Raw genomic sequence first — 15,039 nt, 5'->3', positions numbered from 1 at the left:
AAAAAGTCCTACTAAGTTGAGCACCGTGAGCTCATTCATGACGTATGCCCACAAATTGTGGTTATTGGGGACGAAATTAGTGTTAATAGAGAAATTTGCTAGGGCTGGCACTCCTTGGTTTTAATTAATTTATTTATTTAGTTTAGTTAAAGTGATCATCAATAAAAAAACATTGAAAAAATGACAAAAGTCAGACAGTCTCAAAAAGTCGGCCACAACTGCGAAAGTATAAGAACGGGTAATATAGATTGTATTATTTCTTTTTATCCTAAACTTTTTTGCTGTTTTTTTTTCTTTTCATATCATGAACGTTACAAAATGGGTATATTGTCAATGCAACTTAATTTTAATGAACTCTGCTGTGTATTTATTTAATTTGTAATTGTAGGACTATCGTTGAAACATATATTTTAATAATGATATACCAACTATACGAGTTAAGTACTTTCATGAAAAAACTGTGTTTATTTAAAATCACTAAGTATTTGTGACAGTTTAATTTATTAATTTGGATTTTACTCAATAATTATAAATTTGAAATTGCCAACGTCGAAAATGCAATTTAACTTACTTTCCATACCGTAAAATGGGGTCATCACGGATTGAGAGGCGAATGGGGAAAAAACCAGGAAAATCTTTCGACGCTCAATATTAGTTTTTTAATCGTTGCAAAATCTTCTATTTTTTGTAGTGTAATAGTAGAACGTTAAAAGTTCACAAAACAACTCTGAATATGCATGATAATAGCTGCTAACTTATAAAAATTGCATTTCAAATTAACTTCTTGTGGTGGTTTTATTTTAGTGTTAGAAACTTTGATTTCTTTTATTTTGCTGATTATAATAGAAGACGACTGTGATTTATAAAAGTTGTTTAGTGTTTGAACCATCATATATATTAAAGGTAAGTCTCAGTTGTTATTGGTTTTAATGTTTTTGATAAAATAAAAATACATGTAAAAATCTGTTGTTTTTGGGGATATTGGGGACGTCTCAGGTACAAATAACTACGAAAAAGGGGTCAATTGGGATGAGAATAAGTAAAATGGAAACGAACTAAGTATAAATAGGTACAGGTTTGTAGGATTGTCTATGTAGTTATAACAATATTTTTTAAATTTGTTGGTAAGAACCTGGTTTACTCATGATGTTTTTGTATAGAACTTTTATTCAAAATTATCAATGCAGTGTTATTTTATTGTTTGGCAAATATTTATATTATCAGTTACATGTTTTCTATTTCTAGATAAGCCTCGCATGTGCGTATCAAAGAGTGCAAATCCTTATAAGAGATATGATCCCTTAATACTAAAAACGGTAATAGAAGCTTATGAAATTAGGAATAAGTCTTTAGTTGAAATACCTAAGCAATTTACCATAAGTAAATCGGTTTTGCACAGACATGTAACAAGAACGATGAAAACTCAAGGTGGACAAAAATGTGTAAGTAATACATAATAAAATATATTCATATTTGTTCAGAGTGGGGGTATCCACCTGATTAATTCATGGAATAACGGACACACCTAATCTCTTAACCCAGATAAAAATATCAGCCCCTAAGTACTTACTAAGAACAAAGAAATATAAACCGCTTATAAGAAAACCCGCTCGTTCGAATTTAGGTGCTTACTCTCCCTTAAACAGAATCCTTTGGGACTACAATAATCTCCACTGTAGTTCAGTCTCCGTCAATGTTCATTCGGAGCTGTCCGATTGCGCTGAACTAATTTTAAGTAATGAAATAGATGTTTTTTCTAATTGTCTCACAACTTACAAGAAAAATCTGTCGCGAATAATTTCCCAAGTAAATATAAATTAATCATAAGTAATTAAATTTAATCAAGTTTTGGTTATATATTTTTATTTTTGTTGTCAATACACTGTCGATTGCACCTATAATTCATGCCATCTGCCATGTACTTTTGTCATTTGTCATTTTTTCAATGTTTTTTTATTGATGATCACTTTAACTAAACTAAATAAATAAATTAATTAAAACCAAGGAGTGCCAGCCCTAGCAAATTTCTCTATTAACACTAATTTCGTCCCCAATAACCACAATTTGTGGGTAAATAGGGATAGCACCTATATTTGCTTTTTTTTGTTTAAACTGGAATGCTAATTGCATAACTTTAAATTGGATAACAAAGATAGCCCCATGATCAATCAATCAATCATTTTGATCCTGATATAGCATTTTCATCAAGTTGGAATTTGTCCTGAATTACCCCATTTTACCGGTACTGAACTTTACTTGCTTACAAATAAAAAAAAAACCAATTGAAGAAAAATTATAAACATTTATGTAGGTAGCACTTATCTTTTATTAAATAAAAGCTTAGGAAAGGCTTGTGTGATCTAACCAGTCCCCGTTTCCCCGTACAAACTGCTTCTTAACTCTATGGTACTTTAATAAACTTCTCATTAAAATGTTCAGAGATCGCGTTCCATTCTTCAGATAATACGTTTTTGAAGATCTTTGAAATTAGCAAGACAATATTTCTTAATTTATCGCTCAAGTTCACCCCCTCCCGTTCTATAGGATTGATTGGAACGATTCCACAGAAGGTATTCAACAACTACGCTCACTTAATAGTGCGGACGTGCACTATCAGGAATTAAACCGACTTCGTCTGCAATAGGAGCCAATAAAACCAGTACCTATTTCACCCAAAAACGCAGTTACTTGTCTTGCCACTATTCGTGAATTATTCTTAACGTCACGCTGATCCGTACTTTTTTTTTCTATCAGGAATTAAACCGACTTCGTCTCCAATAGGAGCCAATAAAACTAGTACCTATTTCACCCAAAAACGCAGTTGTCTTGCCACTATTCGTGAATTATTCTTAACGTCACGCTGCTCCGTTTTTTTTTTTTTGCTCCGTACCTGCCCCCTGACTAGTGTCGTCCTTTGATCTAAATTCTAACCGATCTTCCATGAGATATGACCGCAAGAAGTTGGACAAAAGAAGAAGAAGAAGAAGACTATTTTCCGAATTCCGACGCCGTGGTTACGTTACGGGCTTTTTCACCATTTTGGGAAAAATAATTGAACCTGTGGAATTTAGAATTAATTAGGGAAATTGTTTGAAATAATTATTTTATTTACAAAAATGTATCTAATATTTAATATAAATTGTGATTAAAGTGCTGTTTCAGTTATTTATGTACCCTTTGTAAAACTTTTGTTTTGACGATATAGTAGATTATTACGATAGAAAACAATTTGATTGCTTTTTGAAAAATATATCATTTTGGGGAAACAATTTCACTATAACGGGGAAATCGGAGGAATTAGACCTGGTACCCTCACGGTGCCGGTATCCGAACTCCGAACTATTTGGCCTAAAGGTCTAGATACCAGGCCATAAACTCCACAAAAAAAAAAAATATCTGAACTATCCAACGAGAACAGAGATTGAAAACGCTAACTTCACTAACTTGACCGGTACCGGTAGGGTACGCGTCTTACCGCCATTTTGTTTGAAAGAGTGATTTTAAAAACGGAGGGCAACTAATGTAATGGTTTGGTGATAAAACGCATTAAAATATTAATTGACCATCCAAAAAGGTAATAGTCTCGCTGAATAATATTAATCTTTATTTAAAATGTATTGTGCATGACAAGGAACAAAATGTTAACGGCGTGGTTTTTATATTTAACAGCATCGTCCACGATGTCACGCTATGGTGACTGCAAAGTTTATGTTGGAGATTTGGGGAATAATGCTAGTAAACCTGAACTTGAAGATGCCTTTTCATATTATGGTCCACTGAGGAATGTGTGGGTTGCAAGAAATCCTCCAGGCTTCGCATTTGTTGAATTCGAAGATCCACGGGATGCTGAAGACGCAGTAAGTGTTTCTTTCAATTTAGTTAATTTTGCTACTGAAATTCAGAAACATGCCATACGTATTTAAGATAGAAAAATTGCTTCAACCTTACAAGATGCCATATCGTAAACGCACTGTTTTCGATCGTAGATAAACCTTAACCTTAAAGGGTTTGACCCTTTAAAAAACATGAAATTCGATTCTTTGGATAAACTGCATAACTATATGATTTACCACATTTATTGAGTGGTTGTGGGTTCCATCACTGTCATCCCAGTTGTCCACTAATGTCCACTGCTAAATTTTATTTGCTCCGTACAAATCGATAAAATGAATGTTAATAGGGCATCGCTGTACAATAGTGGATTGAACTATGTTGTTTTCAGTGCCCGTGGTCAGCTTTTCGGATTTTAGGTTCCAAATTTCAAAATTTCAGGTACGTGGTTTGGATGGACGGACGATTTGCGGTCGTAGAGCCCGTGTAGAAATGTCTAATGGGGGTCGCGGTTATGGCAGCCGGGGTCCACCACCTCGTTCGCGTCTGCCTCCTCGGCCGTATGATGATCGTTGTTACGACTGCGGCGACAGAGGACACTACGCTCGTGACTGTTCACGTCGTCGGCGACGCAGGTAAAGGCTTAAATTCGGTGTGAGGAACCTATTTATTCATTGGCAATAAAATCTCGCTACTCTTCCAACCTCAAACTCATTGGGAAAAACAAAAATATTCGAATTTAGATCTCATTCCATTGGTTTTGGATTTGTATACCAATGATAACTATGTTATAGGTTATCATTGGGTTGTGCGCCGAGAACGAACTCGTCAGTGTCTGCACTTCTTATTATCTGCGCTACGTAGCTTTCACTTCTCTGCGTGTACTCCGAATGAGTTGGCCCCAACTGTAACTTCGCTCTGTGAACTACGTAGCTACATCCTACGTGCACACTTCACTTGTCGACAACTTCATTGAGTTTGTTCATACTGCGAGTAGCGACGCACGTCTAATGTAATCACTGCGTATACTCAGTGAGTTACACATTATATTAACATTATAGTGTTCAGAGGCCACAAAATGAACAGAATTCATGTTTTCATGTTTTTGAGGAATATGACCACAAAATTATTTAAGAAAAACATTGATTTCAAAAATATGCCTGGATATCAATGAATTGTATTTTTTTGTCTAAAGTAGGATAGGTGGCCTTTGGTGGCAATAACTTAAATGGTAATAAGGTGAGTAAAATGTGTGACTATTACAGAAAGTTTTTAAGGCTGTTTACATATACTGGCTTGGGAAAGATTTTCTAGTACTTTTTTCCACACTGACTGGAAATTTGATGACTAGTGGTGCTGTAAGGCTATGTAAGGCTGACTGGGAGAGCAACTGAGCAGATAATTTTTGAGAGCATTTATTTTGAAGTCAGGCTCTGGGAGTCTAATTTTTGTTATTGATGTATTTATATAAATATGTGTGCTCAGACTTACATATTTTTTTTATAAATATAATGAGAATGATATTAATATATTATCAAGAGAATATTAATGATGTCTGGCATTTAAAAGAAATGTCCTACAGATTTTGGTGTTAAAGTTTGAAAGAGTACATACATGGAGCTGAGTGGTTATTGTATTTTACATTACCAACACTGGGGTGACGTGCAAACCCCTTACTTTAAAATATGTGGGTTATTTTTTTCCTTTAACATTTAGGTATTAAACTTTTTAATCAATACATACATGCTTTGCTCTCCAAGCCAGTCTTATCTAAACTGATCTTTAAATCATTAAAAAAGTTCTGATATTTTTTGGTAAAATTCATATTCAAAATACAGATTTGTTTAGAAATTTGTATTAACCAAATTTTAGCAAAAAACAAAACCATGCATTGTTTGTGATTCTTAACATGATAAAGAGTTAAAATTGAATATCGGTAATATTGAAGATGTCTTAGATGCATGTGGTACAAACTTTAAGTATGTATGTAGTTTTGGATACGCATAGCTCGACTGAAGTATGTTGGAAAAGAAAAGCCTCTTGTGTACAGGGTGTCCCATAAAGGGGGTAGGTATATATATTAAGTCTAAATGTGGTTCTAACATCAACAATGTAGAACACTTTAAAAATGTAAAAAATCTCAGCTGTAATTGGTAGTTTCATACAAAACTAATTTATTAATTGTTTCAATTGTTCGATGACAGCTCTGAATGTATTAGGTAAGTAGGTTAAGTCGTTTATTCAGCTGAACGCGTCAGGACAAAATAGACACTATTGAATTTAGAACAATATGATAGATAGATAGAATATAATAGAATAATATTCTATAGAATTCGTTCATCTCGTTTCAAACAATGAATACAACCCTATTACTGATATGTATTCAATCTTAACTCGTGAAAGCCCAGTGTGTGAGAATCTGCTTGATTAGGTCAGCCTCAATATCGCGTTTGCTGCGTTTTCTTATAACTTCCGTCTTCTTATAGCAATCCGAAGTTGTTGGGATTTCTATTTTAATTAGACAATTATAAAAAAAAACATTACAAATAAATTATTGAAAAAATATTCGTGGGTTGAACCCGGGTTAAGCACATAAAACTTTATGAGATCAATCTGAGTTGAGTTACCACTTACGTGATTTCGACCTAGAAGATACAGATTGTACAACGCGTGCCAAAGAGAGCTTAATGAAAACGATGTCACGGAGACAGTGCCTATTTGACGAACATAACTTATTCAGTGTGCGCACTCAATCCGTACGACCATTATTCATATTATTTACGTTTAGTTCCGATACAAAATCGCATCTTTTCATGTGTGGCCAGTCTTATTTTATACTACGAATCATATTACGGTATCTCGTGTTAAACAGATTTCAAGGATTGGCAGAAAAATAGTTTGATCCATAATGTTCAAATATTTACTTGTAATTTTTAAGTAATTTACTGAGGAACTTTTATTTGTCACATCGACTAATAGAATATTACCGTTTTCGGCTTGAATGTGCCCTTTGTGAGACACCCTGTATACAAGAGTTTGTTAACCCATACATCAGCCCACTGAGTTTTTCGCCGGATCTCAGCTGGTCGTGATGCCGGTCCGGTAGTATATAGATGGATTCACGAAGCAACTGCTCTTGAGCTGTTTGGTCTCCTTCAGAGGCGCTCGGGCGGCGGTTAACAATTCGCAACCCTCCTGGCTGAGCCCGTGCTCGCCCACCTATCCTGGTGAAACTAGAAAGGCATCCAGGCCAACGGGCCCCAGGAATCTTACCTTCTTAAGAAAAAAGATTAGAAGCCGTTTATGAAATTGTTCGAAATATGTTCGCTCACTACAGGTGACAAATGTGTTTGTTGACTCAGATGACCTCGTCTTATAATAATTACAATCAGACACAACAGAACCTCTCCGCGCTGAGGCAAAAACAAGTTTAATCATATTTAAAATATCTGAATTAAAAAAAAATATATACCTAGTCAGGTCATAAATTCTGTCACATGTTTAAAGTAAAATAATTGAAACAAGTTTATTCATTATGTAACCATTCATATACCAAAATGAACTTAACAAAACATAGATTCTTATGACACTAAAGTTTATTCAAAATGACCTCCGTGATTTTGAATACAGGCCTTCAATCTGCGCGGCCAGTCGTCTATCGCAGCACGAACGAGGTCCATGTCAATATCGGCGGCTGCCTTAATCAAGGATGTCTTGAGTGACTCCAAATTGGGATGAGGCTTTGAGCACGCCTTTTCCTCCAAGTGTTGCCATATCTTGTAATCTAACGGATTCAAATCTGGACTGGAGGAGGGCCAGTCTTCGTGCCGGATGAAGTCGATTTCACGCGCCGCCAGCCAGTCTTGTGTGCTCTTCGCTCTATGAGCTGGCGCCGAATCTTGTTGGAATACCCAGTGCCTGTTATTGAACATGGTATGAGAAACAGGTTCCACAAGGTTCGTCAGGACTATATTTTGATACACAACTGCATTCGTTTTTACACCTTTCTCACAAAAATGTACCTCTGTTAAGCCCCAATAATAAAACTCCCAACCATACCATGAGCGAGGATGGAAAATGACCTCGTTGGACACGCGGAATACGGTTGCTCGCTTCTTCACTACTGTGTGCGTACACCTTATCATTTTGTTTGTTGTAGCTCTCTTCTACGGTAAAAATTTTTTCATCCGAAAAAAGAATTTCCCGATATTTTTTTCCCGCGTACCGCTTCAACAAAGCGCGGCATCTCTTCAGTCTCAGGTCCATTAGACGAGCATTCAAACGATGTCCTGTTTTTCTTCGATATGCCCGAAGCCCTAAGTCTTCATTTAACACCCTTTTCACCGTGGTTCTGCTTAACCCCATCTGAAGGGCCAACAGTTTCTGCTTACGTTTGGGATTTCTTTGAATTGGCGCCTTCACAGCTTTTATCACTGCTGGAGTCCTAACAGACCGAAGGCGACCACTTCTTGACCTGTCATCTACACTAGAGTCTTCATTGTATCGTTTGATGGTACGATAAACGAATCTTTTGATTATATTCAAAATTTTCAGTATGTTAAAAATTTGAATTGGCGCGTAACCGCAACGATGCAACGCAATAACTGCAACACGGTCTTCTTTAAGCGTCCACTCCATATTTAAAAATGAGTAAAATTCTAAAAGTATACATTTTTATTTTCATGAACAATTCGAAATTCGAATTAAATAAACTTTTTTGTGGCCAGCATTCTAAAAGAAAAGATTTTAGTGTGTGACAATACTTATGACCTGACTAGTTATTTTATAACAATTTAAAATACGTACTAACATATGTAACTAACTGTATTGAATAACGAAATTGCTGGTGAATTGTGATGTAAAAAAATATATTTATAGATCATTAACAAGAACAATATGTATGGTTTCAGTCGTTCGAGGTCCCGCAGGCGTAGCCGATCCCGCTCTCCAAGGTCTGGATCTCGATCCCGCAGCCGCTCTCGCTCACGCTCTCGTTCCCGTTCGAAGGCACGTTCTATGTCGCGTTCTCGATCACGGTCGCCGTCTAAAGATTCCAAGAAATCTAATTAGATGTATTATGATTTAAGAGTAATGACAATTTAAGTTGGCTATGTTGAAGCTACCACACCAATAAACCTATAATTGAGCTAAAATTATAGGTCCAACAAATTGACTGAAACCACATTGAATTGATATATATCAGTAAAATGATGTTTCTGAAAATTGTATTTTGATTGAAAACTGTCCCATATTTTTTATGCGTAGACTGGTGAACGTCATGGCCCATTTGGTTTTAATTGTTATCGAAGCCTAAACAATCAAAGGAATGCCACTACCGCCCTCAACGAATGAGGTCTATTTGTATTGTATACCAACAATTTTCTCGTCCCTCTTAAAACATTATGTACTGCCTTGCGGCAGAAATGAGTACGATGATACCACATACCTGAGGGTCTCACAAGAGTACCGCCCGTAAGTGTCCAGGAATATGTCGTATGAGGATTTAATTTTCATTACAGCATATTTCTTCATCATAGAAGTCTCTTGTACACGTTAAGTCTTTCATAACAACATTTTTAATTGCCGGCGAGATTTGAACAGCCTGCATAGTCGCATCTCTCAATCTAGTACACAGGCCAATTTATCTTTAAGGTCACGACGACTTCAGTTATGTTACAAAAATATTTTCCATGAGTTTCATACTTCTTCCTGGTTAAGGTAAGAAGGGTTCAAAAATAAATTTTTAGTACTGAAGCACAGTAATTAATGCATTATTTAGTTTAAGTGCCTTCTGGTCTGCCTTTAGTTTAACTTCTTTGGTCTATACATTATTAGAATAGGCAGCGACAAAATGTTTTTCGCTGGTTCAAAACAAAACATAAATCAATATAAATCTTGAGGTATCTGAGTATGGTCGATTTTCAATCATTTGGCGAACACTAGGTAGTAAACGATAAGTTGCGTAGAATTAAGGATGTAAAGGTGAGAAATTACTTTTACATCCTACCACCTTTATTACCACTTACCACCTGACTTCTTTATTAATTTTGATTTAAACTTTCATATACTGCAGCTGACCGTACCTAGACGAAAACTGGGATCCCTAGACATGATAAGGCCGTTTACGCAAATACCTACTACTAGAGCAAGAGCCCGCGACAGCCAGACCTTCGTTATTTTATAAAAGCTGAAAGTTTCTCTGTGTATGTCTCCAACACAGGTAAGAACGACCCGCGATTATAGAGTTCCGATTGTGGTTACTTGGGCAGGTAACAGGCAGTAAAGGTATATAAAATAGTACCTTAAATTCGTTAAAGTATAAAGGTTTTTTTTTTAATATTTAGTCCAGAATATCTTTAGAAATCATGATATCCGTTGCCGGACACTTCCAGTTGTTACCCCCTGCCAGACACCCTTAAACTTTAATAAATTTTAATTATACTTTCGTTATACTATAAAAGCTAAATTTTATATATGTTACTTAGGGACTTATAAAAATATGTTACCCCAAGAGCCGGACAGTTTTAATGGTTCTTACATCTTGCCAGACACATTGAGAGCCCGCTGTAGGTGCGAGCGCGAGGTAGCAACTGTTCAAGCGGGTGTGAGCGAGATAGAGTGCTTAGTCTATTGTGATCTTTTACTGCACATCAGCTGTCGTTTATAGGATTTATCCGTTCTAAGCAGTGATATCGAGGCGCTACTCGGCATGGGAAGCTCTGTCATTCTGGCGGGCGACCTAAATTGTAAACACATCAGGTGGAACTCACACACCACAACCCCTAATGGCAGGCGGCTCGACGCGTTAGTCGATGATCTCGCCTTCGATATCATCGCTCCGCTAACCCCGACTCACTACCCGCTAAATATCGCGCATCGCCCGGATATACTCGACATAGCGTTATTAAAAAACGTAACTCTGCGCTTACACTCGATCGAAGTAGTTTCAGAGTTAGATTCAGACCACCGCCCCGTCATTATGAAGCTCGGTCGCGCTCCCGATTCCGTTCCCGTCACGAGGACTGTGGTGGATTGGCACACGCTGGGCATTAGCCTGGCTGAATCTGATCTACCATCGCTCCCGTTTAGCCCGGACTCTACCCCGTCTCCTCAGGATACCGCTGAAGCCATAGACATCGTAACGTCACACATCACCTCGACATTAGATAGGTCATCGAAGCAAGTTGTGGCGGAGGACTTCCTTCACCGCTTCAAATTGCCCGACGATATTAGGGAACTCCTTAGAGCTAAGAACGCTTCGATCCGTGCCTACGATAGGTATCCTACAGTGGAAAATCGTACTCGAATGCGTGCCCTACAACGCGACGTAAAGTCTCGCATCGCCGAAGTCCGAGATGCCAGATGGTGTGATTTCTTAGAAGGACTCGCGCCCTCTCAAAGGTCTTACTACCGCTTAGCTCGTACTCTCAAATCGGATACGGTAGTAGCTATGCCCCCCCTCGTAGGCCCCTCAGGCCGACTCGATAGTTCAATATCGACGACAATGAGGAAAATTATAAGAACGATTAAATATTTTTCTTTGACATGTAATATTTTGTTTGTACTTTATAATATTAAAATAACCTTTTTTATTTTCTATAATATTGCTATGAACGTAATAAAATAATTTTTTTATTGGATATCTTAAAAGATCACAATAGACTAAGCACTCTATCTCGCTCACACCCGCTTGAACAGTTGCTACCTCGCGCTCGCACCTACAGCGGGCTCTCAATGTGTCTGGCAAGATGTAAGAACCATTAAAACTGTCCGGCTCTTGGGGTAACATATTTTTATAAGTCCCTAAGTAACATATATAAAATTTAGCTTTTATAGTATAACGAAAGTATAATTAAAATTTATTAAAGTTTAAGGGTGTCTGGCAGGGGGTAACAACTGGAAAAAGTGTCCGGCAACGGATATCATGATTTCTAAAGATATTCTGGACTAAATATTAAAAAAAAAACCTTTATACTTTAACGAATTTAAGGTACTATTTTATATACCTTTACTGCCTGTTACCTGCCCAAGTAACCACAATCGGAACTCTATAATCGCGGGTCGTTATTACCTGTGTTGGAGACATACACAGAGAAACTTTCAGCTTTTATAAAATAACGAAGGTCTGGCTGTCGCGGGCTCTTGGGCCATACGATTTCATGTCCACATGCAGTTTTTTTTTTGGAGTTATAATGCGTCAGAACCTCTACCTAACAAATCCTCATTTTACTGAGATCTGGAACTACGATTTTAATATGGCTCTAGATGAATGGGAGAAGTTTACGGCTCACCTGGTGTTTAGTGGTTAGTGGTTACCGTAACCCACACACAACAACGTAAATACGGTCACCCACCCTAAAATATTGGGTAGACTCAACTTTATTGTAAAACGACTGTTCCACAATATTTGACCTTGGAAATATGCTGAGTGCATCGGTGCGAGCGTCATGTTATGCCCTATCACAAATTAATAAAATTGTAAAATGCATGTTGGTATAAAGTTTAGAGAAGAGTGTTGTCTTTTCTCTGGTGAGAATTCTTCATTATTCTCGCTGGCACCTATGGGGTGGTGCTAACGACACGCATCCAGTCTGCTACCGCATGTTTCACAGGGAGTGCTATAAACAATTGTTTGAGATGATCCTGTCATCTCCCGTGCCCAATCTCACTACTAGTCACTTGAGCACAGTTCACCCCACTATCAGGAACTGCTGGACATGTCCAACAAACGAGGTGAAGTGTGATTAAGTCTTCAGCCAGCTTCAGCTTTTACTGGTGGTAGGACCTCTTGAGTCCGCGCGGGTAGGTACCACCGCCCCGCCTATTTCTGCCGTGAAGCAGTAATGCGTTTCGGTTTGAAGGGTGGGGCAGCCGTTGTAAGTTAGAACTTTTTATTTTTATTGCCCTTGTAGGCAGACGAGCATACGGCCCACCTGATGGTGAGTGGTTACTGTTGCCCATGGACTTCAGCAATGCCAGGGGCAGAGCCAAACCGCTGCCTACCGCTTAATACTCTCCACAAGCCTCGTTTGAAGAAGGACATGTCATAGCGCTCGGGAAACACCGTGGAGGGGAGCTCATTCCATAGCCGTATGGTACGTGGCAAAAAAGACCTCTGGAAACGCACTGTGGATGACCGCAGTGGCTCCAGGTAGTACGGATGAACTCTACTCCGGTGGCGGGTGGTGCGATGGTAAAAACGAGATGCCGGTATCATCTCGAACAATTCCTCAAAGCACTCCCCATGGAACATACGGTACAAAATACAGAGGGAACCGAAGTCCCTCCGCAGACCCAGAGGTTCCAAACGATCCGTGCATCCCAAAAGACGGAAGCCATCACTTTTCCAGCCGACTTTACAGCCATGGCTTTTTTGAAGCCGGGCATCGCGATTGCGTCCACTGTTTTGATTGAATTTTTGATTCTGGCGTGTAATAATGAACTCATGTCTCATCTGTTACAAATCGACGTAAAAAAATCGGCTTTATTACTCTGAAACGGTCCAGACATTCTTTTGAGTTTTGCACCCGAATCCTTTTTTGATCGTGCGTAAGCAATCGCGGCACCCAACGGGCCGATGACTTTTTTATATTTAATTCCTCACTTAGGATATGATGTACCCGTTCTTTTGAGATACCTGTAGTTTCAGATAACTTCAATCGTTGATCTGTTAAAACTATATCATGTTCTTGCACGACCATTTCCGGAGTCGTGACGCTTTTTGGACGTCCGGGTTGGCCTTCATCTTGGACACATGAATGACCGCGTTTAAACTCAGCCACCCAGTTTTTTACTGTGGCATAAGAAGGAGCACATTCACCCAAAACATTCTTTAACTCGTCATAGATATCTTTCCTCTTCGTGCCCTTCATATGAAGAAACTTTATCACCGCTCTTTGTTCAATTTTATCCATTTTGAAAACACTTGACGAAATATATTTTCAAATGAAAAAAAAATTATAAAATTTTCACGCCACCAAATTCAAATTTAGAAAACAGGTGGCCAGAGATACTAATTTAAAAAAGACATTTTTTTTCTTTTTATTTTAACTTTTATACAAAACTAATTGACAATAAACTGGCTGGTAATAAAAACGTTAGGTGAGATGACATAGGCATCATACGATGTGGTTTTTTTTCCTACCTAAGCTGATAGCCTTGAGAGGCTATATCAGCGGAACCTTAACTAGTAGGTGAGCTCACGGGACTCAAACCTGACGACGTTTCTAACACGAACCCTAGCAAGAGCCGTGCTTCGTAGAATCTACCACCGGATCGGAAACGCGACCCACTGAGAAGATCGGCGAGAAACTCAGTGGGCTGTGTCTGAGGGTTTATTTACTCGTCGAGCCCTTCGTCGCAAGCGACGGGTTCGACGAGAACGGTGACCGGTGCTTGAGGTACCTAAAAGCACCGTTAGTGGATCGGGAGGATCCGAAATGACGTGTTTGGGGCGAGTCGACTGCTTTCCATTCTTTCCGCAGGATCGGGAATGTAGTTACCGGCGGCCACGATGAGAGGGTTCTCGTGTCGTGCCGCTTTATCGAAATCAACGATGTGGAGCTACGTTTAGTCGTACTTATGCAAATACTTACCTACTCGCTACAAAGTTTTTTACTTGTGTCAAAAGCTGTTTACAAAAGTTTCGGTCGTTTTTTTTAATAATTGGTCTCATTTAAATATAACAACGTGAAAACGTTTAAAAAGGAAAAATAAGTCAAAGGGAATATAAACATGAATTAACATATTAATATGATTCCATACGTGTAATTAAACGATTACGATTCGGGTACCTACGTATTTGTCACAAGATACGATATTTAAATAAAACAGGGAATCACTGATAGGTATTTGTTTAATAACGCTTTATTAAAAATCTACCGTTACAATGTTTACAAAATGGCGACAATTTCGTCATATTTATGGATGCAGACTTGACTCTGACTTCGTTCTTCTATTTTGGTTTCAAAATAACCATCATATTATTATAAGACTACGTTTTAAATTGAGATCATTTCATGACATTCTCTTCCCACATTATAACCAATATTGCGTCATCTGTTTTCATAACTTCACTCTTGATACAAAAATAACTTCAATAATCTCACTTATAATATTCTCTCAACCTATCATAAATACATATTATATTACAATCTTAGGTACCTCTAATTAAAAAAGGTCGAAAACTGTATTTTGGTACATAATATT

General features: G+C 37.8%; 1 protein-coding gene across 2 annotated transcripts; it reads left to right on the top strand.

Annotated features, from left to right (window-relative positions):
* The first annotated feature begins 3,411 nt into the window (after positions 1-3,411).
* On the top strand, positions 3,412-9,049 carry LOC778469 (arginine/serine-rich splicing factor 7). Of its 2 annotated transcripts, none has more exons than XM_062671320.1 (4): positions 3,412-3,574; positions 3,670-3,857; positions 4,273-4,466; positions 4,626-6,382. In XM_062671320.1, the coding sequence occupies exons 2-4, from the start codon at positions 3,681-3,683 to the stop codon at positions 4,693-4,695; spliced, it is 441 nt and encodes a 146-aa protein (XP_062527304.1). In that variant the 5' UTR covers positions 3,412-3,574; positions 3,670-3,680; the 3' UTR covers positions 4,696-6,382.
* The last annotated feature ends 5,990 nt before the right edge of the window (positions 9,050-15,039 follow it).

This window comes from Bombyx mori, chromosome 12 (assembly GCF_030269925.1).
Source record: "Bombyx mori chromosome 12, ASM3026992v2".
In the NCBI taxonomy this organism is placed as follows: domain Eukaryota; kingdom Metazoa; phylum Arthropoda; class Insecta; order Lepidoptera; family Bombycidae; genus Bombyx; species Bombyx mori.
This window is presented reverse-complemented; position numbering and strand designations above follow the sequence as displayed.